Consider the following 22,220-nt stretch of genomic DNA (forward strand, 5'->3'; position numbering starts at 1 on the left):
AGGAGAGGGGGCAAACAAAAAATAAGTTAACCTAAACTATCGTAAAATCATAACAGCATAGCTCTCGTCTTGAGGTGCTGAGGAAGTATTTATAGGTTTTATGTGCTTTTTTGGGGGATATGTTTGGTTGGTTGGTTTGGTTTTATATTGAATTTCAGAAATTGCCACAATAAGAAATTGCTCAAATGAGCCTTTTCAGCTAAGCATAATTAAGTCTGATAGTATTGATTATCATATCTGTTTGAGTATCAATCTACTTTGCATGTGTAAGCATAAACATAGTATGGTATGTCAAAGATTCTGTTTTAAAGTTCTGGGGAAGAACTAGTGTTAGCCACTGTGTACTGTTTGTTTGGGTTTTTTCAATCGTTAGTGTTTTTGCATAATGATTTGTAGCATTAGTTGTCCCCAGTATTGCATTAGTGTCCTTTGGCTTCTCTCTGCTCTTCCAATTTGTACACGTGCCCTTCTGATACTGTTAGATCGTGGTCATTTGGTGTTTGCACCTTGTCCAGTCACACGAATTGTTGAAGGAAAACATTTGAAAGGAAGCTAAAGGGAAGCTTAGTCCTGCATGTCAGTGATTCCAGAATGCTTGCTTTCTAGATTTTTGAATTTACCATCACTCCCCTGTTCTTTTCATAGAAGTTCTGTGGATTTAGGAATTTTCAAATAATTTAATCAAGTTTTATGTTACTATTTAATGATTTTTTTTGGATGTTGCAAAGTTAGTGTTTTCTGGAGTTCTTAACTTGAACTTTGAGCACAGATTTATTCTAGAGCTTGTCTGTATTAGTGTTTCTTATATTGAAAAATATTTGAGGTAAAGCTGAGAGGAGTGATGAACATGTAGTGGGTTCACTTCTTCCATTCCCTGGGGAAAACTTCATTTTTACCTTACCTGATTATGTCTTCTGGATAAATCCAGAGAAGTGTCCTAGCAGCATTAGAAGGACTAATTGGGACACATGGGGGAAAGAAAGCATGAAGCTTTGATTTGAAATACTTATGTGCTTTTATATTATAAATAATGAAGGTAAATCTGTGAGATTTGATGATGAAATGAAATCTCTAATTAGTAGATTCAGGTAGTTTGAAAATACTGTCACAATAATTCCAGGTATCAATGAACAATAGCTTATTAATTTAATACAAGTTTTAGATTTTTCTTGTCTATAATTAAAGTTTTAGCATTATTATTTAAAATGTAGTGCTTCTAGGTAAAATATTTCATCAGCTTCCTCCCCTCCTCCCCTTGAGGTAACAGTTGGATTGCAGGTGATGGGGCAGCCCCAGGGGCTTGAGGGTATATAGTATGTTCAGTTCGAGAGCTGCATAAGCCTTGGTTTGGATTCTGTAAATTATAAGATGATGTGGTCTTGGAATTGAGATTTGTAGCCTTTTTTTTTTTTCAAAACAATAAAATATGACTCAAAAAGTGAAACTAAAACATGTCATTAGTTCATTACAGAATTATTGCAAGACAAGAGTTTATTTTTGGATTGATTCAGCATCTGAGTCACATTGACTGAGTCTTTGCTGCTTTCAAGGAGTGATGATTAGAAAAGTTGTGGCAGTGGCTCCATCAAACAGTCAAGAACATCCATTACTCATCCTGGTTAAATATTGACTTTCAATTGAGTGCTGTCAAAATTTTACTGCTGTTAAGATTTTCTAGAAAACAAGTGGGAATTTGTTTAATTACTACAGTAGTGTTTGTGCTTACACAGTGCACATGGAAAGCAGTTGTTCATGTCAGGGTGAAAATAGAGCAGTCATCTTGACTCCTGGAAAAAAGATCTGGAAAAGTTTCCCATGTGTTTTTTTTAAAAAGGGTTCATAAGCAAGCCCATTACTTATGAACTCCTTACTCTCAGTTTAAACTGTAAAACTGCAGTAGCTGTTGATTTCAGTTAAGAAATTTCAGTTGGTTTATGCAGTATTTTTTAGAGTAAAAAGGAAACACTGGAAGAGTCTATAGTGTTGTTGAATCTTTATTTAGTTTATGGATTAGGAAAAAGTAAAAAAATGTTCATTTTTTATTTTACTAAATTCTGCTTTTTGTGCTTAAAGCTTTAGGATCATTTTCTGCTGTATTTGGAGAAGAATGGAAGGAGAAAACTGATAGAGATTTTGTTAAGGTAATTTAAAAATTATTAAAATAATTTTGAACTGCACATGGTGGGTATCAAATTCTTTAAAAAGATTGAAAGTTCTAAGATACATTAACACATGTCTTTATAATTACTCTCAACTTTATTCCTTCGATTTAAATATAATAAGACACTAAATCACAGTTGTCTTAAAGTGCTTGGATAAGCAGGAAGAAATGTATTAAGAAAAAAACAGATGTAGGCAAATGAATAAGGGTTTTCATGTTTCTTTTTATAAGAAAGCTAATAGGTGTGATGAAAAGAAAATTGACACCATATTTAACAAGAGGTGGCAATGCCTTCTTTTATTTTTTTTTAAACTGTCATGATCAGTAAAGAAACGTTCTAGATTATGAAAATTAAGACCATAGCATAAGGAGCATAGGAGAAATATTTGAATAGGTTAGCCATGTTGCAGGTTTATTTCAGTTAAACTTTTTGCACAAGGCTTTTTATCTTCCCAGTAGAGGGCATGAGCTACTGTACAAGTAATGAAATGAGGTAAAAATAAAACTAATGTTTCTTTGTATAAATGCTTATATATTCTAGATGAACATTTTGAGGTGAATGACAGCATGAAATATAACTAAAAGAGATTTGACATTTCAGCATATTTACACAATTGCCATAAATTAAATTACAGGTCATAATTTATGTGGCTAAAATAGAAGAAAGCTAGATTAAAATATATTTTGATAGTTTGTGCTTTTTATTAAGTAAAAATATAATGAGATAGTCTACTAAGTGCCTTAGGAAGCTAGGTTTCTGCTCAATTCCATAGTTGTTTCATATACTGAAATATCTGAGCAGTATTACAGAGCAATATTTGTTAGGAGCTTTTTCCATGTATGCTTTGTTCTATTTTTATGTAACTCAGTTTGGGAACAAGCTGGACCATAGTAGTGTTGCTGAAATACTAGTGAATAGATTCCCTAATCAAATTTTCTTAAGTAAACTTAAGAACAAAAAAGCTAAACTCTCATATTTTTGGTATATGGACTTGAAAATGTGATCCAAATGTGCTGATGCTTCATAATCTTCATTTCCTTTTTCCATTGAAAAATATATCCAAAAGTACTGTAGGCTGTGTTTTGGTTTGTTTGTTTGGGTTTTTGTTAAAGCACTTAGCACTTCTGTGTTGACTTCACCCTAAACTGTCACAGACTGTTGCTGATCTAGAGCAGCAACAAGCACCATGTTTAGATCTGAAAACATTTAAAATTACACAGAATTCTAATTTATTATGTGTTCATTAATTATATAAACTTAAATAATTGTGATAAGGGTAGGTGATTCTTACAAATGTTTTTAACCAAGTGTTAAGTAGAATCACTGTAACTGCAGTAAGGTTTACTAATAAGAAACTTGGATGCTCTCCAAGATCTATTTTTTGGACATTACAATGTGTATAGTACCACATGTAGTGAAATACTGGTGAAAGCATGTCAGAAATACTCTAAAAGCATGTTGGAAACTAAGACCAGATCTAAAAGTGTTTAGATGCCAAGAATGCAAATTTTTCAGAGCATCTCACTGAAAGCATTTGTTTGACTCTACTACTAGAAGTAATTTATTTTGTATTGCAGCTGTGACTGTGTCAAAGTGGGAATCAGGGGAAGCATTATGGGAGCTTTGTGACGTAGGAGAGAGATATTTGGTTGTCAGCATAGAGATTATGTATCTAGTTTTGTTTATTTTTTTCTAATGTCCCTCCTTTCACTGTTATCATTTTAAATTTTTTTTTTCATTTTGCTGCCAGTTATTTGTTTCTTGATTTTGTAAGGTTATAATTTCAGTTCATTTCTCTTCTATAATGGCAGCAGATTAGAAATTTGTGCAAATAGGGAAGTGGAAACGAATTTTTAAGTGGGAGAGGAAAAAATGCAGAATTACGAATTGAAGTATAGCAATGGCATGAACACACAAATGTTAGAGATACATAGAAAGGAGGGTGAAGAAGCAATTCCTTAAACACATGAATTGTAAACTAATAGGAATTGAATTGATACTGGGGGTAATTTTAGAATTATGTACTTATACCAAAATGTTTTGTGGAAGTTTTTAATGTTTGCTTAAAACAAGTTTGATTTTATTTTTAGTCTCTTAATAATATTATAATTTTAAAATTAGTTTTCAGTAAGGAAAAATGGATATGTGTTTTTCTTCACTGTTTTTCTCTTCATTCTGTATCTTTGCACACGGAGTGGTACAGCATCACTGTTTGTATTTCTCCCACCCTTAGATATCTACACAATACTGTTTGTTGTTTGGTATTCAGTCAAGTCTTGAGTTTTACTGTAAAGAATTTGTAAATTGTTTTAGCACCAGTTCTTTTATGTTATATTCTGCTGTTCTCTAATTTTGACTTAGAGTCTTTCAACTTTACATTTGGTAGTGTCATATTCATGAGCAAAGGAACTTGCCTGTTTAGTTGTGTCCTCCAGTATCACTACTGCTCCAGTTGAAGGTGAAGATGAAAAACGTGTTTCTTGATACTAAACTTCAGTTACCTTTCTTTCTCCCCCCCCCCAATTCTTATTTCATTATAAAAAAATGATAGAAAAATTTGTAATATTCTTACCTGCAGCATTACATATTTTCTGTAATAGTCTTATCTGCAGCATTACGTATTTTCTCACTTTCTACAGAGCTTCCCTTTAAACTGAATCAAATGTTTTTACTAGTCAGTGAACTTGTTCCATTAAGTGTCTGAATTTGAGTATCGTTTAAGTTGAACCTGCTATTCCCTCTTATAGCTATGCTAATTTGTGGCATTCTTCCCTCTTCGCCTTCTTCCTGGTGCTGTCAATAAGCTTAAATCTCTAGTTACTTGGAATGACTGCATGTCCTTACTTAAGGATTAGAACAGCTGGCATTTAGCCAGTATCTCTTGTTTGTTTTGTTGTCCCATCCGCAGGCTCTGATGGCATCCTGCTCAGATGTTCTCTCATCTGCTCTGGAAGCTTTCCCATTTTTAAGTGTTTCGCTTAGCTTTGAATTTCCTCATGTTACCAAGGTTCACTTGTGAGTGTAGTTCTCTTTCAAGAGTGATTTTTTTATATAGCATGTTTAGAATTGGATAGATTTAGCTGTTTTTCCAGGTATTTCTTCCATGTCTCCAGCAGCTGCCCACTGTCTGATGTGTAGTGTATGAATAATTGCATTACATTTCTTCATGCACTATTCACTTCTTTTTACTTCAATTTAAGGATTTGGATTTCGTATTCTTGGACTTCTTGAGGCTTCCTCTAGCTGTAGGGTTCCAAAATCCACATTTATGCAGCTTTTCTGCCTTCTTATTTTGCATAATGCTTCACTTCTCTGGTTTCCTTTTTTATTTTGTGAATTTCTTATTTTGTTGTCCAACTCTTTCTTCTTTGTATAAATTTAATAATACTTTACTGTGCATTTATTCTCTGAATCTTTTTCAGATAGTGTTGAGAGATCCTTATGCACTTAAATACCTGAAATACTTTGCAAACATTACTCTTCTTGTCTCTCACAGTAATCTGTCAAGCTGACTTGACTCCAGTTGCTCTTGTATTTTTCTTGGACAATAAGTAGTCATACCGTTAGTACATTGTATGTTTTGTGAACTCAAATGTCCATTGTTTTTATGGACAGTAATTTGATTGACCTGATTTCCAGTGAATTCTGTATAATCCTTTGCATCGTTTTCCAAAGGAATTTGTCTACTGACAGTAATCAGATTGTGAATGTGAATCGAGTTCTTTACCTTTGTCCACCATCTCTTAGCATGTGGATGTCATGTGGTCAAGCATTATTTGGTTGCTTCCACGTTTTAGCTTTATGTTTCTATTACCAATGTGTTACCATGATATAAATATGTGTATGTAGGAATAACTATTGATAAAGACCTTGACTTTTTCATCCTGTCTTGTTTATTTTTTTTGATATGTAGTATCAGATTGTCCTTCTAGTAGGGAATAAATAACTGCTTGTGATGCTAAACTGATTTTTTTCTTGCCTTTGTGCTTTGTGTTTTTCAAAACAATGCCCAGAAAGCTTAACTTAACTAATCATTTTCCACTTCTGCCTTCCCTTTGGGCAAAAAAAAAATAAATTGTCGTGTTTTGCCTTGTTCCCCTGTAACACATAGGCCAAGAACATTGTATGTAAGTTATTTAGTTCTGTTTTCTGCCTTGTCATTTGCTGCCCACCCCCATCCTTTTCGGGGATCTTTCCCACTTAGGCAGAAACCAATTTTAGAGTGGGCTGAGAGCAATCAAAGCAGTCTGCTTAAATGCAAACAAGAAAGTGATTTAAGGCCAGCTCTTGAAAGGAATAGGGACTGCAGACTCACTCTTAGCTTAAGATGCCTGAACACCCTTAGAATGTGCAGAATGATAAGATGGAGATCACTGTAGTGTGAAGATATTTCTGAGATACGGAAACCGTAGTTCACCAGAATCACAGAGGAATAACTTTTAGAACAAGGTGCAATTCTTTTTTTATTGGTGGTTTTTCCCTACTGTGTTGCAAGGGATTTGTAACCAGTTAGGGAATGGAAAGTATGATTTACCTTCCTGAAAATCCTGGAATCTGCTTTGGGTTTCTTGATGTCCGTTGTCTGAGTGAAAGATGCAGAATTCATATTCACTTTTAATTCTGCATTATTGTCTGTGTAGGTGTCAGCTGAAATCTGTTTGTCATAACATCTCTCAATTATTATTTTATATTTTTTTTTAGTGTTTGGACAACCTAATTTTATGCCTGATGATTTGAGACTTTGATTGTCATAGGCCAGGCTGTCTGCACTCTTTAAAATTCCCTGCATGACTGTATGTGCTGTGCACAAGAGTATTGCTTCAAGCTGTTTTGTCATTGACTGAACAGAACAGCAACTTTTCTGAGGGAGTTATTTAACTCTCATATGTAATTGTGCCTGCTAGAAGATACTTGTTGGAATCAAAGGGAAAGCTGTTCTACGTTGTTATAATAATTGCAGACAGGTGCCACTTTCCGTGGCTGGGAACTCACCTCAGCCATCTCTGGTAAGGCTTTTGAGTATTCTGAAGCTCAGTACAGCAATACACGCATATCAGGCTTCTATCTGTACATTTATTATTAGATGCTTGTCAATGGCTAAAGTCCTGGGAAATCCTGCCCCCTTTATAGTTAGCAGCCCATCTCTGAAATAGGTGCATTAAATGTCACACAAAATAGTTTGTCTCTTAGCTGCTTGGAATTCTGAACACATTACTTACCAATAAGGTGTTTAAGTTACTGGTTGTTCAGTGGAGGATGTAGGGTAATATTTCTCAGTTCTTTGGTGATAATGCTGGAGCTTTTGCAGGATGTTCTAAATTTTAATCTGCAGAGTGCTCACAGGAAGCCTGGTGTCGTACCTCAGTAGGTATTTCGTGGTTGCTGAAACACCAGTGACAGATGCTGGCTTTGAGAATACAAACCTACAGTTTTGAGCAAGCAAAAAACTCTGGGACACTTCTGCAGGTAAAGCAGTGTTCTTGCTGAGCGTTATCATTCACAGTGCTTTGTATATAGAAATAAACAGTTGAGAGGAAAAAAAATACTGTCTTAAATTGTTATTTTTGAAATCATATTGTGTGTGTATTCATGTCCTATCCTGCAGATTCTCTTCCTTAGAGATTTAAGAGCTTTTCTAGATCTCTAGGACTCAGAAGAACTGAGGCTGTGGGGGGGACACAGTTCTGGTGTGCCTCGTGTAGGTAACAGGGTTTGTTTGTATGCTGTAGATGGTCCTGAGGCAAAAATTCCCTGCTTGGAGAGGTTAGCATCTTATGTTCGCAGCACAACTGTATAATAAAGCAATTTGAAGAATAACAGTTATGTCTAAGTACACTTTATTTGGTGCCTTGGTGTATATCATTTTAACTTACAGAAAGGAACTATGTTCTGAAAAAGATAATCTCATCTGAATTGACAAATAGCCTTGTTTGACAGACTGCTTCTTTATGAAGGGGAGACTTTCTCAGTTGTTCAAGCAACTGTCATGGATCTGTTTATTCTGCAAGTTTTAGGTGAGATGTACAGTTTTCCAACAATGTATTCCTGTCTTCATCTTTAGCCATAGCATTTAGAGGCTTTATCTTTAGCAGTGTCTGTGGCATCTTCATCTGCAGAAAGAATTTAATCATTTTCCACCCCTTTGAGAACATGTCCAGGGTGATTTGCCTTCTGGATAGAAAAATTTCCTTCTTTATGACTTTATGTTGCCAGAAGTTTTTAATGTTTAATTTTGAACTATACACTTAAGTGGCAAAATGTGGATTATTGGAGGATTTTACTGGCAAAATGTGATGATGCTGTTCTGATGTGTGACAGCAGTTTTAACAGTGTATTGTGATTGACTTTGGCCTCTTTCAAAGAGATTCAAGTTGAAGACTTCCAATATATCTGTTCAATATTCATTTATTTTTTTAATCCTTAACTGATTAAAAAACTAATCTGTAAAATAGCGTTTGAGGTTTTTCTTTTAAGTGGCAGTGGCAGTGAAATGTGAAGGCTTACTGTATTCATTGGTTTTCCAAAAGGGACATCCTAAAGAAAAGTACTGACTGGTATGTTTCCAGACAAATATTTCTATGTGCTTTTTAAAATAAAAGGCTGAAGCCTCTTCCTTAAATAATATCCTTCTCTAATAGTAAAGGCCACTTAAAATGAAGTTCATTCTGCATGCCTTGGTCTTCTGGCTCTTCGTGAGAGCCACAGTATTAATTAAAAAAATCTTTTTGTAACAAACAGTAAGGAGTTAGACTTCTTTCAGGCTGTTCTTGTCTTTGCTAAAACGAGGTAATAATTCTTTCTGTTCAAGTCTTTGGACTTGAAAGTAAAATTCTTGCAGTGGAAAGTAAAATTCTTTTCCTTCCAATTTAGAAAATCTGTAGTATTGTATTTTTCAAGAAAATAGTAGTGTCAGGCTTGGTCTGAGTGCTGTAATTTAGTAATTACGTTTGCATAGCAAAATTTCTCCTGCTGTTCAGCTGGTTGTACTTCCTTCCCTTTTTGTCCAGATTTATTAGTGGTTTTATTCTGTGATTACAACCAAAAGAGCAGCTGTATTTCATTAGTGAGTAAAAAAGATGGTCAAATTTTTATTAGTCAACGGAAGGTGTTTTTTTTTTCTTATATACACACTAGAATGCACATATCTTTATATATTTTTATATTATTATACCTCACAATGTGTATTTTTATTAGCTTGCCAACCTTAATCCCTTGATTAATTCTTGAATTTCAGCAGGACTGGCAACAGACAACCATTTGCAGATCAGACCATATATTTCTAAAGTAATTTGAATTCCAATGTGCTGAGGCATTCTGCTTTGGTTATATTTATAAGCATTTTTCATGATGGTGGTGGTTGTTTCTCTCTTGTCATTGTTCTATGATGATGTGCAATACAGCAGCACTTTTAAAAAGTCTTTCCAGAAAGAACCTTCTAGTAGGAGTCTAATATCTATGAAAATTGAGAGGAGTCACCTTCTTCTGCTTTAGGAGTTCACTGTTTGTAGGAGGTAAAGGAGGATGAACTGTACTTTTATCCTACTTAAAATTGCTGTATTTCTAATTGTTTATGGAAAGCTGTCCATAAAGTTTCAGTATGTGCTTCAGCAAAGCACTTCTGTGGGTAGTGTTGGTTGATCATGAACACATACGTCTGGTGCTTGAAGGGAAGAGTTTCTTACTGTAAAATACTGAACATATTGTGTATCACTGCCTCTGATTACTATCAGATGAATCAAGGTACTAGGAAATTTTTAAAGAACAATTACTTTAATATGATTTCAATATTTTAATGTAATGGAATAAAAATAATTAGTATTTAAAGAAATATCCCCTAGAAATTAAGTATTTTTAATTCTTTCTTCAGTTTTGGAAGGATATTGTTGAGGATATTGAAGTTCGTGATCTAATTTCTGACAGAAGCAAATCTCAAGGTGAGACATCTTGATTATCTTAATACATACCTGTTGGTAAATACAACAAAGGAAGGACTAAAATGTATTTGTTTACTTTGTAGATATTCCATCGGAAGAATGGATTTGGGAATCCTTATTTCATCCACCTCGCAAATTGGGCATTAATGATATTGAAGGGCAGCGGGTACTCCAGATCGCAGTGATTTTACGAAATCTTTCTTTTGAAGAGGGAAATGTTAAACTTTTGGCAGCTAATCGTACTTGTCTTCGGTTCCTGCTACTCTCTGCTCATAGTCACTTTATTTCTCTACGGCAGTTGGGGCTGGACACGCTGGGAAATATTGCAGCAGAGGTAACGTGCTTTGAAACAGAACAGTTCCAATATAATTTGATAAAAGCATTACTTCAGTGTTAATTAAATGATTTTTTTTTTCCTTTATCACTGGATGCAAAAAGAAATAAATTAGTATCTGAATTTGTAAATAGCAATTTGAAAACAAGAACCAAAACTAAAATACAACTTATGTGTCAGAGAGTTGTAGAGAGTTTTATGCTCTGTGTACTGTACTTTGTGTAAGCTAGTCATATACCACTGGATATACTGCCAGAATCATGTGAGGCATCTTTTTCTTTTCAGAGAGGTTTGAATGTTATAAAATACACTATTTCAGTATGTCATGTTATTTTGCAGATAAATTATATGGATTTTATAGGTATTTTATAAATGTTCAGATAGTCCTTATATTTTGAAATATAGCGTATGAATTTAAGTAAAATGGGTACTATCAGAGAATGAGACTGGAAGTATTGGTCCACTGCTGAATTTTGAAAAAAAAAAATGGTGTTTTCATTTACCATGTGCCCAGCTGCTTTTAAATAAGAAAGAATGTTACTTATGTCTGAGAGCTCTAATTGAGAGGCAGAACTAGACAGAAACAGAATGATTGACTGTGATAGCGCTTGGGAAGGAATATTTGTTCTTACTCAAGTTTTGGCCTTTGTTGGATATTAAAATACATTGTGTTTACTGTTGACTGCCTGAGAATAAAGTTATTTTCCTTATTCTGAGCACTGGAAAGTGTAAATTATACTACTACTTCAGAGCAGAAAAGGAGGAGGGGGCTCAAAATGCTAGCAACAATCAAAAGCTGACAGGGTTCTGTTTTTATGAACACAAATTTAATTTATATGTGCTGCATTTAAACAGGAATCTTATATTTTGATATGCAATTTAAGGATTTGGCCATTAGCACTATATGGATAGTGTTAGTAATTTTTTTTCTTTCTCACTAGCTTCTTTTGGATCCTGTTGATTTCAAAACTACTCATCTAATGTTTCACACAGTTACAAAATGCCTCATGTCAAGGGATAGATTTTTAAAAATGAGAGGTAAGCTCTCTAGCTATTCTTGTTGTTTTATTAGAATTGTAATTACTGCTGTTTAAAACTATTTTGTATTTTTTATTCAGGCATGGAAATCTTGGCAAATCTTTGTAAGGCTGAAGATAATGGTGTCCTAATTTGTGAATATGTGGATCAAGAATCCTATAAAGAGATCATATGTCATCTCACACTACCAGATGTGCTGCTTGTAATCTCAGCACTTGAGGTGCTATACATGCTCACAGAAATGGGAGAAGTGGCTTGCTCAAAGATTGCTAAAGTAGAGAAGAGCATAGGTAAGGGAGAAGCAAAATCTATTGTTACTCTCCCTTATATAGGAAGGAAGACTTAAGAATGTCATGTTCAGTAGTTAAAAATGTGGCTTGCATGTGTCTGTGTGCAGCTTGGGGATGGAATTTATTAAATTTATTTTTTGTGTCCTCAAGAAGTTGATGGTGCTAAAACTAGGGAAGCTAAAAATTCTGGAGTATTTTTTTTATGCCATAAAGTGTGTTAAAAAAAAAAATCTACAGAAGCGTGCAGGGACTTGTTTTCTTTCAACGCGTAGCAATTTTAAAGCAAATTGGTATGTCTCAACACCATTCATCTTGTTCTAATATTATTGTTGGTTTTACATTTAATACTTCAGATACATTAGTATGTCTGGTTTCTATGGACATCCAGATGTTTGGACCTGATGCACTTACTGCTGTAAAACTCATTGAACATCAGTGTGTTAGCCAGCAAGGAATACTTGATGTTAGACCACAGGTAATGGATCATGGTTCTTCACAGGCCCATGCAACAGGTGTCCCAGGTTAGTATCACAGCAAGAGAACATATTCTTCTACAAAATTTCCTGTATGGCATGTATAATTTTTGTCTTCTCTAGATTTTGGATTAATTTACATAAGTAAATGTAGCATTATGCATAACATATGGTATCTTTTTCAAACATTTGTTCACAAAGCAAATATAAACCTATGTCAGCCAAAGCTGTTGTGAAACAAGCTTTGAAAGAATCTTTATATTTTTCAGTTGCTAATCTGGAAATTTCTGAAAGTTATGTACATTCCTTATTTTAACTTACTGAGTGGAAAGAAAAAGTATCCATTCTAGATTGTCCATTCCTGATTGTTCCCACAATTTTTCGAAGAATTGAAGGTTCATTTTATATTGTGTTTTACCCTATTATTGGGCAGTAACATCCAGTATTTGATAGAATTGCAGAGATGAGATAGACACTTTGAATCATGCCTCTGTTGAAGCCGCTAGTGGCTTCTTGTTATGTGAACCAAATCGTGACTGTTGTTAGGAAGTTAGTGAGAAAGAACCATTGCAACAGACACTGGCTTGCATGCCTAAGTGCAGTTTCCAGAACAGATGCAGATATTTCCAGAACAGATGCAGATACCACAGCAAAAGTGATTGGAAAAGAGTGTAACTAAGGGGGGTGAACAAGAGTGAGTAGGAGGAACTGATGTAACATTGCAACAACATCCTTTGCATTGTATTTACATCCACTTAGGAACTGGAAAAATAATTGCTGTGTATTTGTGCCTGTTTTGGTGGAGTATTGTCCCACTTTAAAATCATGCTCAGTCCTCTAAAAATACTGAGATCGTGGTCCTGAATCTGAAAGCAGTTGTTCACGAGGTGCACACCTCTTGGTAGTCTTCAGTGACTGTGGCACTGGCGTGCCTGGCTTCACTTCGGTAGATTGTGGTGCAGATCTGTAGTCTGCTTAGGGCACCTTTGTGACTTGCCTTAGCCGGATGTATCCTTGCTGACAGACACAGGAGAAACTGTACTAGTGGAAGTCATGAAGTGCTTCATTCGAGAATAAAAAAACATTTCATCAAGTTTGTTTTTTTCTTCCCCACATTCTCTACAGCCTCTAGGACAGCACCACATGTTGCTCCACCACCAGGAATAGTAGAAATAGACAGTGAGAAATTTGCATGTCAATGGTAAGTGTATAGTTCTATTCAAATACTTTAATGAAAAAGAAAAACAAAGAAAAATTCTGTATTCATGTGTCACAGAATTTTCTAGTTTGCTTCTATTTACTGTTAGACTCATTTTTCTGAAAAGTATAAGATAAAACCATTCTCTCATTGCTTTGAAGAAGTATGAAAGACAAAACTCAACTAGAATATTCAGTCTTTGACTTTTGGTGCTTAAAATTTGATTTTTAACTCTCATCTTGATTTTATTTGTTTATAAATTTGCAGGCAGTGTTATCTGTTTCACAAGTGTTTTTGTCTGATAATATGTTGCTGTATTACTGCACCAGTATGAGTAATTATCCAATTCTGAAGCTAGGCTCTGCAAAAATCTGTGAACCTTGAGCAGGTTAAGGAAGGTTAAAGTCTTTTCCATCCAAATTCTCTTGTTTTCAACTGGTACTGTTGTCAGATATTGCGAGAGAAACTATTCCTCCTTTGGTTCTCCTGTGGACTGAGGGTGATCTTTCTGAACTAATTGTCTTATGTAATTCTACTCACATCCTAAATATATGTATTAATCGGTTCCTGATGGGCCCTTTCGCCTCAGCTGCTTCACAGCTCTTACATTCATCTTTTGTCTTACTGAGCAGGCAAGGACCTTCAAGATACAGTGGGTAGAATTTACAAAAGCTAGTGATTTAGGTTATGGTTTATATATTTAGGTTATGATTTAGTTATACTGCCAGCAGAGCTCTGGGGAAATGTTGCAGATTCTTGTAGCCAACTGATGTTCTCATGCTTCTCTTTGCACACTGCAAAGTGTTATTAATGTGCACTGCTGTGGAAGATTGAGAAATTTCACATTTAGACATTTAAACAGAGGTACCTGGAGTTAGATTCTCTGCAGCTCAAATTAGCAAGCTGTAAGTTGGCCTCAAGCCAAAGCTAGTTTCCTAAGCTGCCTCTTTAGTTAATGGAGTGGGATATTCCCCCAGTAGTAAAACAAATTGCCTTCTCCCACCAAGTTTCTGGTAAGGTTACAAATTACCTTCTGGCGCCACCTTCTCTTGAAGAAACTCTAGAAGAGATTCTAGAGAACACTAGACATCTAGCTTTAAGTAATACAGTTGTAGGAAAGCTGAAATTTGTACTTTGTATAAGGTGTAAAATAGAAAGTTTGGCTGTTAAATATGGGTAGGTACTGTGCTGCAACTGTGTGCTACCATCAAGTGACAGAAAATACTGAAACAAACCATAGAGCATGGTATCAGGAAGATTTGGAATGTCTCCATTGTTTCTGATTCCTTCTCCACCTGTCAGTGTTGAATATTACTATGTTGTACTTGTTTTTCTCCTGGTTAGTCATATGTAGATATGAGGTAGTGAAAAATAAAAATTGACATATAGCCCTGAAAATTCTATTTAAATACTATCTATGCTGCCAAAAAAAAAAAGGCAAACTGAGAGGCGAATAGCTGCCTCTTTTAAGCGTTTTCATCAGTGCTAATATGGAGTGTCTTAGATTCATGTAAATTTTCATGGCATGTTTTAGTCATTACTTTCTCTTGAGAGAAATTTGGAAAATGAGTAAGTCATAGCAGTAGAATTTAGTTACTATCTCTTGAAAGGAGCAGAAAGGCAAATTAGTTAAGCTGACCTTCCTGGATGTATTATTAGCCAGCTTAGCTTCAGTAGGACTTGTAAGTGCGTGTGACAGTAAAGTGCTAATCACAGATCCCATTTCACCATTGTAAGTCCCGAATATCTCCAGTTTGCTGATACCAGTGATAGTGTGTCAGCCTAATATGACATACCCAACTGGGCAGTCACTTCTCTGATATACCATATTTAATTAATACCTGAACTTTCTATTAATACAGTGTAACCTCGATTTTTGTAATAGTGAAACTGTGACTCAACTGCAAGAGAAATGGCACTACACTTACTCTTTAGCGAAAACACAATTTGGGAGTTCAGGACTCTACAAAGGAGAATGCAGTATAGTTTTCCAAAGTGTTAGCACCATATAATAGATGCTGACAACTAAGAAATTTTTTTTATTCTGTCTGAGCCTATATTCTGATGCCAGTATTTGAGCACTGAGTGAAAGTTGTCAGTTGCCTTCATTTGCTGCTGGGGAGGAACTGTTCCTATGCCTTTGGGTTGGAATAATGGATCTGAGAGAAATAAAAACTGACAGAAAATGTTTCTTTCTCTCACAGCTTCCAGGTTAGAGGTTAGATGGTCTGTGGCTTTGTGGAGAGCCTGTAGGAGATATCAATACTTTCTTTCCCTTACAAACATTGACTTTCTATAAAAATTTCTGGTGAAGAATTAGCTAGCTCTCAGTCCATCTTTTGCTAAAGTAGAATCATTAAGGAATAAGAATAGAGCTGTGGGGAGGAGACATCACTAAACAGTGCAATCTTTTTTGGTTTTGTTTCTGAGTATACATTAAAAAGGCATATGTCGAGACTATTTTGCATAAATAATATGTATATAAGTATGTAAATAAGATGTTGCATGTAAAACTGACTGCGTGTACTAGGGGTCCTATGTGTTTATTCATAAGCAGTGAGAAGGAGAAGGTAAGGAACAGACATTTGACAAAATAATATACTAAAATGCTATTTTCTATGTCAGATCTCAGAAGTCTCTGTGATAGAGACAGAAGTGTTTTGACAACCCTTCTAAAAGTATTTTGCTTTATTTTCTTTTTGTATTTTGCTTCATAGTTTATTTTTTCATCCTCAGGTTGAATGCCCATTTTGAGGTGAACCTTGATTGCTCAGTCTCTCGAGCAGAAATGTATTCTGAATACCTCTCTACTTGTAGTAAATTAGCTCGAGGTGGAATCCTAACATCAACTGGATTTTATAAATGCCTGCGGTAAGACAAGAATTCATGCAGCAATAAAGAATCAATTGTATGTGCTCAATACTAAGATGTAGCTTTAGATTTCTTTGAGAAAAAATCTGAGTTGTAAGGCATTCAGTTTTGGAATTTTAATTGAAAGAAATGTTTAGAGTTCGTTTAATTTTGTTTCATTCTGTTTCAGAACCTTTGATAGGGTTTCTTCTCTGCATATAGTCTTCTTCCAAAGTAGTTTTTTTAGGTTTTGTTCACTTAGCTTGTATGAAATCTTGGCCATCTGGTGAACCTGCTAGTCCTCAGTTATGAATACTTACATGCTATAGGAAAATCCTGCTGGCTTGCAAAGATGCAGGCTTACCTGTATGTAATGTAGCAGTTACTGTGCACACAAGACCAGTTAACCAAAACAAAAACATTACAAGAGAGTTATTATTTATTAACAGAGACTTATGTTGTTTTTGGCAGAACTGTCTTTCCAAATCATACAGTGAAGAGAGTAGAAGATCCAAGTAACAATGGTCAAGCACATATACACGTGGTAGGAGTGAAAAGGAGAGCTATACCACTTCCCATTCAGATGTATTATCAGCAGCAACCAACGTCGTCTACCCCAGTTGTCCGGGTTGATTCAGTTCCTGATGTGTCTTCGTCTCCTTTGCCAGCAGGTTTTTAAATTAATATATATAAAGTATTTAATTGACTCTGAAACCGCAATAAAAGCCAAAAGATTTTGAAAATAGTTTGAAAGTGTTGGAAGCTGGTGCCCCATGTTTTGATTGAGTTTATTCAGTAATGTTGGGAATAGTATTGCAGTATATACTTGCATGCCGTTCTAGTGTTTGGTGTGTAACCCATAAACTTGCCAGTCAGCAGACAAGCCGTTGTTACTGCATCATTAACTCAGATGCAGTATAGCTGAGAAGACAAACTGCTTCATAGAGAACTGCAATTTCAAGCCTTGGATTTTTAAAAATTTGTTATGTTAACGGGTTTTGAAGTAATTTCTGCTTTGAAACTTTTACTGTGTTTTATTTCAACAGGAATCCCACATGGGCTACCAAGTGTAGGAAATCACTATCAGAGGACCCCTATTAACCAGTCTTCAACTTTGACAGCAACACAGATGTCTTTTCCAATTCAAGGTGTTCATACTGTGGCACAGACTGTTTCTAGAATTCCACAAAATCCTTCTATTCATACACAACAAAATGCTCCAATGACTGTTATTCAGAATAAAGGTCCAATATCCTGTGAAGTAGTGAAGGCTGCAGTAATACAGAGCTCTGTTCCTCAGTCTGCAGTTCCTGTTACTATTGCTGTGGGAGGAGCTTCTAATCAAAATCACAGCACTACAGGTCAACAGCCGTCTGTTACTGTTGTGGGTTCTCAGACGTTGCTTCACCACCAACCTGTAATTCAACAACAGTCTCCACTGCACGCAGTGGTACCAGGACAGATACCTTCAGGCACTCCTGTTACGGTAATTCAGCAAGCTGTACCTCAGGGTCATATATTTGGCAGAGTACAAAACCTACCAGCATGCAGTTCAGCAGTTTCACAGGGTCAGCAGCTAATTAGCACATCATCGCAGCCTGGGCAAACATCATCTCAGCAGTCTTCTGCGGGTAACCAGCAACAAGATACAGTCATCATAGCACCACAGCAGTACGTCACAACCTCTGCATCTAATATTGTTTCTGCCACCACAGTTCAAAATTTCCAAGTAGCAGCTGGGCAGGTAGTTACAATCGCAGGTGTCCAAAACCCACCAACATCTAGAGTAGGGTTTCAGAATATTGCACCAAAACCTCTGCCGTCTCAGCAAGGTTCATCTGCTGTACAGCAGCCACAGCAGCAGCCTCCGCCACCGTCCCAGCAAAGCGTAGTGATCGTAAGCCAGCCAGCTCAGCAAGGTCAGACATATGCACCAGCCATTCATCAAATTGTGCTTGCTAATCCAGCTTCTATTCCTGCTGGTCAGACTGTCCAGTTGGCTGGACAGCCAAGCATTACTCCATCATCTTCACCATCCCCAGGTCCAGTTGCAAATAATCAAGTCCCTACAGTTATGTCATCTTCATCTACCACTCCTCAGTCACAAGGACCCCCTCCTACTGTTAGCCAGATGCTTTCTGTAAAGAGGCAGCAGCAGCAGCAACATTCACCAGCATCGTCGCAGCAGCAGGTACAGGTACAACAACCGATGCAAATGCAGGTTCAGTCCCAACAAGCTAATCCAGGAGTTGGCCAGCCCAACTCTGGTGAGTCTAGCCTGATAAAACAACTGCTTCTTCCGAAAAGAGGCCCCTCAACTCCAGGGGGGAAACTTATACTCCCAGCTCCACAGATTCCTCCACCTAACAATGCAAGAGCTCCTAGCCCTCAGGTGGTTTATCAGATGGCCAATAACCAGGCACCAGGCTTTGGAGTTCAAGGACAGTCTACAGCTCAACAGCTGCTAGTTGGACAGCAAAATGTTCAGCTGGTCCCGGGTGCGATCCCACCCCAAGGGGCCATGCAAACAGTACCCATTTCTAATTTACAGATATTACCAGGCCAGTTGATCTCAAACAGCCCAGCAACTATTTTCCAAGGGACTACTGGCAACCAGGTTACGATAACAGTTGTGCCAAATACGAGTTTTGCTACTGCAACTGTGAGTCAGGGAAACACAACTCAAATCATTGCTCCAGCAGGAATTGCAGTGAGTGGAGCACAGACAGGAGTTGGGCTACAGGTGCAAACACTTCCAGCTACTCAAGCACCTTCAGCTGGACAATCACCGTGTACTGCTGCTCCCCCATTCAAAGGTGATAAAATAATTTGCCAAAAGGAGGAAGAAGCAAAGGAAGCAACAGGTTTACACATTCATGAACGTAAAATTGAAGTAATGGAGAATCCTTCCTGCCGAAGAGGAGCTGCAAACACCAGCAATGGGGATGCAAAAGAAAATGAAATGCAGGTGGGAAGTCTTTTAAATGGGAGAAAGTATAGTGACTCCAGTCTACCTCCTTCTAACTCAGGGAAAACACAGAATGAGGCCAATCAGTGCTCACAAGTCAGTAATGGGCCATCATTAGAAATGGGTGAGAACGGAGCTCCTGGAAAGCAGAACTTTGAACAAACGGACACACAGGAAATTAAAAGTGATTTGAAGAAGCCCCTAGTTAATGGAATCTGTGATTTTGATAAAGGAGATTGTACTCATTTGAGCAAAAACATTCCAAATCACAAAACTTCCAATCATGTAGGAAATGGTGAGATATCTTCAGTGGAACAACAAGGGAATTTGGATGCCACGCAGCAAGATACTGCCAAAGGTGATCAAGGGGAAAGAATTTCTAACGGGCCTGTATTCACTTTGAGTAGTTCACCTATTGTAAGCGGTACACAGGAGGCTGCAAAACTGTTAACCCAGCAACTTAGTGGTACCAACACTGATTTACCTAATGGACCTCTAGCTTCAAGTTTGAATTCAGATGTGCCTCAGCAACGCCCAAGTGTAGTTGTCTCACCACAATCTACAGCCTCTGTTATACAGGGGCATCAAATCATAGCAGTTCCACACTCAGGACCTAGAGTGTCCCAGTCTACCCTGTCCTCCGAAGTTCGGTCTACTAATGGCACAGCAGAATGCAAAACTGCAAAGAGGCCAGCAGAGGATAATGACAGGGAAACTGTTCCAGGAATTCCAAATAAAGTAGGAGTTAGAATTGTTACAATCAGTGACCCCAACAATGCTGGTTGCAGTGCAACTATGGTTGCTGTGCCAGCTGGAGCGGATCCAAGCACTGTAGCGAAAGTAGCAATAGAAAGTGCTGTTCAACAAAAGCAGCAGCATCCAACCACGTATATACAAAGCATGGTCACACAGGTATGTTGTGGTGTTCTTTTTATGTTTATTCTGACTGTGATTCTGGCTAATACTGTGAAATAACATGGCTGAAAATGTGAACTCGGTCAATACCTCTTGCATAGTATTTAAAATATTCAGAAAATTATGCTTTCTGTTCTTCGCAGACTAAAGTTCTAACAGTTTACGTTCTTCTTCAATATCAGTGACAACAGTGGAATTTAAAATTTGTAGCTTGATAATATGCAGCGAGGAAAGAACTTCTGCTCACTGTTTCTTCCCTTAAGGATTAACTGTTCTGAAAACAACCGTAATTTGCTGGATAGTCTTGTAAAAATGTCAGTACTATCCTGCACTTAATTCTTGGTCACTATGGAGGGGTGAATATGGTTTTTTGAAGTTAATCACCACACCTGCATTTGGCTTGCTAAAATGAGTTGAAGTTCTTGCATTTAAAGGCAATCTTCGAAGTCTTGCTTTGTGGATTCACTGCTTTCAATACAGAAAGTATTGTTTTGTAAATTGTTGGAATATTTACATTCATTTATTATAAAATATTTGCAACATTTATTTTATCAATGAAATAAGCATTGTTTCGGGGTGTTGTGTTTTTTTTACCAAGCTTTGGAGAGGGTTTTTTTTTTTTTTTTCCCTTGAGAATTTCCTTGAGATAAAACTTCATTTAATCTTTCAGAAATGGTTACTCCCAACACTTTGCTAGAAATGAGGTATGGCCATCATTTTTATGATTACTAATAAGTAAAAATAATCATGTTTGAGATTATTTGTCTCTATAATTTATTTTAGTTTTGTACACAGACAGAAAATACCTCTCCACAAAAACACTCCTAACCTGAGTAGGAGCAAAGAGAATAGAATGGTAGGTCTGGCAGTTAAAGTTGACAGACCAGAGAGAGGAAGTGAAGTCCTGAATATATGTTTGTGCATTTTGACCTTGGAGTAACAGGGCTTTTATTTCTTATCTTTTTTGTTTATTTGGTTGGGGGTTTGTTTGTTTGTCTTCAACAAAGTAGAAGGTATAGACCTTATGGACTTAAACAGCTGGAACTCAAAATGTGACAAGTGATGGCTAGTGCTACTTCTCCTGTGTCAAGTTAGGTTTCTCTTGAAAGCTTTCAACTTTCCTTCATCTAGGTGGTCAAAAATCAGGTCTAACAGTTAACAAGTTACCTTTCTGTTTTTCTTTCTCTACTTCTTTCTTTTAACTGCTACAGCGTTACATTCTTAAAATGTCTTCGAACTCACTCCTAATTTTTCAGTTAGGTTTTGTTAGAGTGAGATCTGTATTATTTTGATATGTTATTTATCTTTGTTCTTACTAGAAACAATTTTACCAAATTGAAAGTGTCTGTTGGCAGCATGGGAACACTAATGTGCTTGATTTTATGTAGTGTGGATATAGTAACTATGCCTTGCTTTTACACCAAGTGTCTTTAGCTGTTACACAGTTTGAATTTCTGTTACAGCTTTACTAAGGATTTGGCTGACGCACAGAATGATATGGTTATGTCTCTGGAATGGAATAAATATTATCTATGTTTATTTATTCCCTGGATATGTGGCTGACAGCAGTTTGCAGTTGCATCTCAAACAGCTACTAAACTCTTAGACTGTAAGAATTTTGCGAAGAGTAAAATATTACATTTAACTGCTTCATTTGATTTTGATAGTATGTATCATGATAATAGAGGGGGGGAAATAGAAAAAAAAAAAGAGAATATTTCCTTTGCTGATGATTTCTTTTTTACACTCTCCCTAATATCGCTATCATTAATAGTTCCCACATTTTCCATTGCCTGTACAAACAAAAATGCTGCTGGCTGGGTTTGCCATTCAGTACAAATTTGCAGATGAGGAGAACTTGGTTTAATGTCTCCTTCCCTGAAAGTTTGCTTATTCTGCTGTCTGTAGGATGCCCTTCCTTTCTTCAGAATTACAGAAATATGGGGAAAAGGAGTTAATTACTTTTGATCTTGTTGAAAAATATATTCATTAGCTGTTTGTCTTAACCATATGGCTGTATATTTATGAATGATGTCTGTCATGACAATGCAAAATACT

At 36.4% G+C, this 22,220-nt stretch overlaps 1 protein-coding gene across 1 annotated transcript in view; it reads left to right on the forward strand.

Annotated features, from left to right (window-relative positions):
• The window catches only part of ARID2 (AT-rich interaction domain 2), a 102,808-nt gene that overhangs the window by 58,582 nt on the left and 22,006 nt on the right, over positions 1-22,220 (forward strand). The window contains exons 6-15 of the mRNA XM_032688175.1: positions 2,074-2,141; positions 10,030-10,096; positions 10,180-10,430; positions 11,372-11,468; positions 11,549-11,758; positions 12,112-12,279; positions 13,357-13,432; positions 16,166-16,300; positions 16,751-16,950; positions 17,326-20,159. Of these exons, the coding sequence (XP_032544066.1) occupies positions 2,074-2,141; positions 10,030-10,096; positions 10,180-10,430; positions 11,372-11,468; positions 11,549-11,758; positions 12,112-12,279; positions 13,357-13,432; positions 16,166-16,300; positions 16,751-16,950; positions 17,326-20,159 (4,106 nt within the window). The remainder of the gene's footprint in view (positions 1-2,073; positions 2,142-10,029; positions 10,097-10,179; positions 10,431-11,371; positions 11,469-11,548; positions 11,759-12,111; positions 12,280-13,356; positions 13,433-16,165; positions 16,301-16,750; positions 16,951-17,325; positions 20,160-22,220) is intronic.

This window comes from Chiroxiphia lanceolata, chromosome 5 (assembly GCF_009829145.1).
Source record: "Chiroxiphia lanceolata isolate bChiLan1 chromosome 5, bChiLan1.pri, whole genome shotgun sequence".
NCBI lineage: Eukaryota > Metazoa > Chordata > Aves > Passeriformes > Pipridae > Chiroxiphia > Chiroxiphia lanceolata.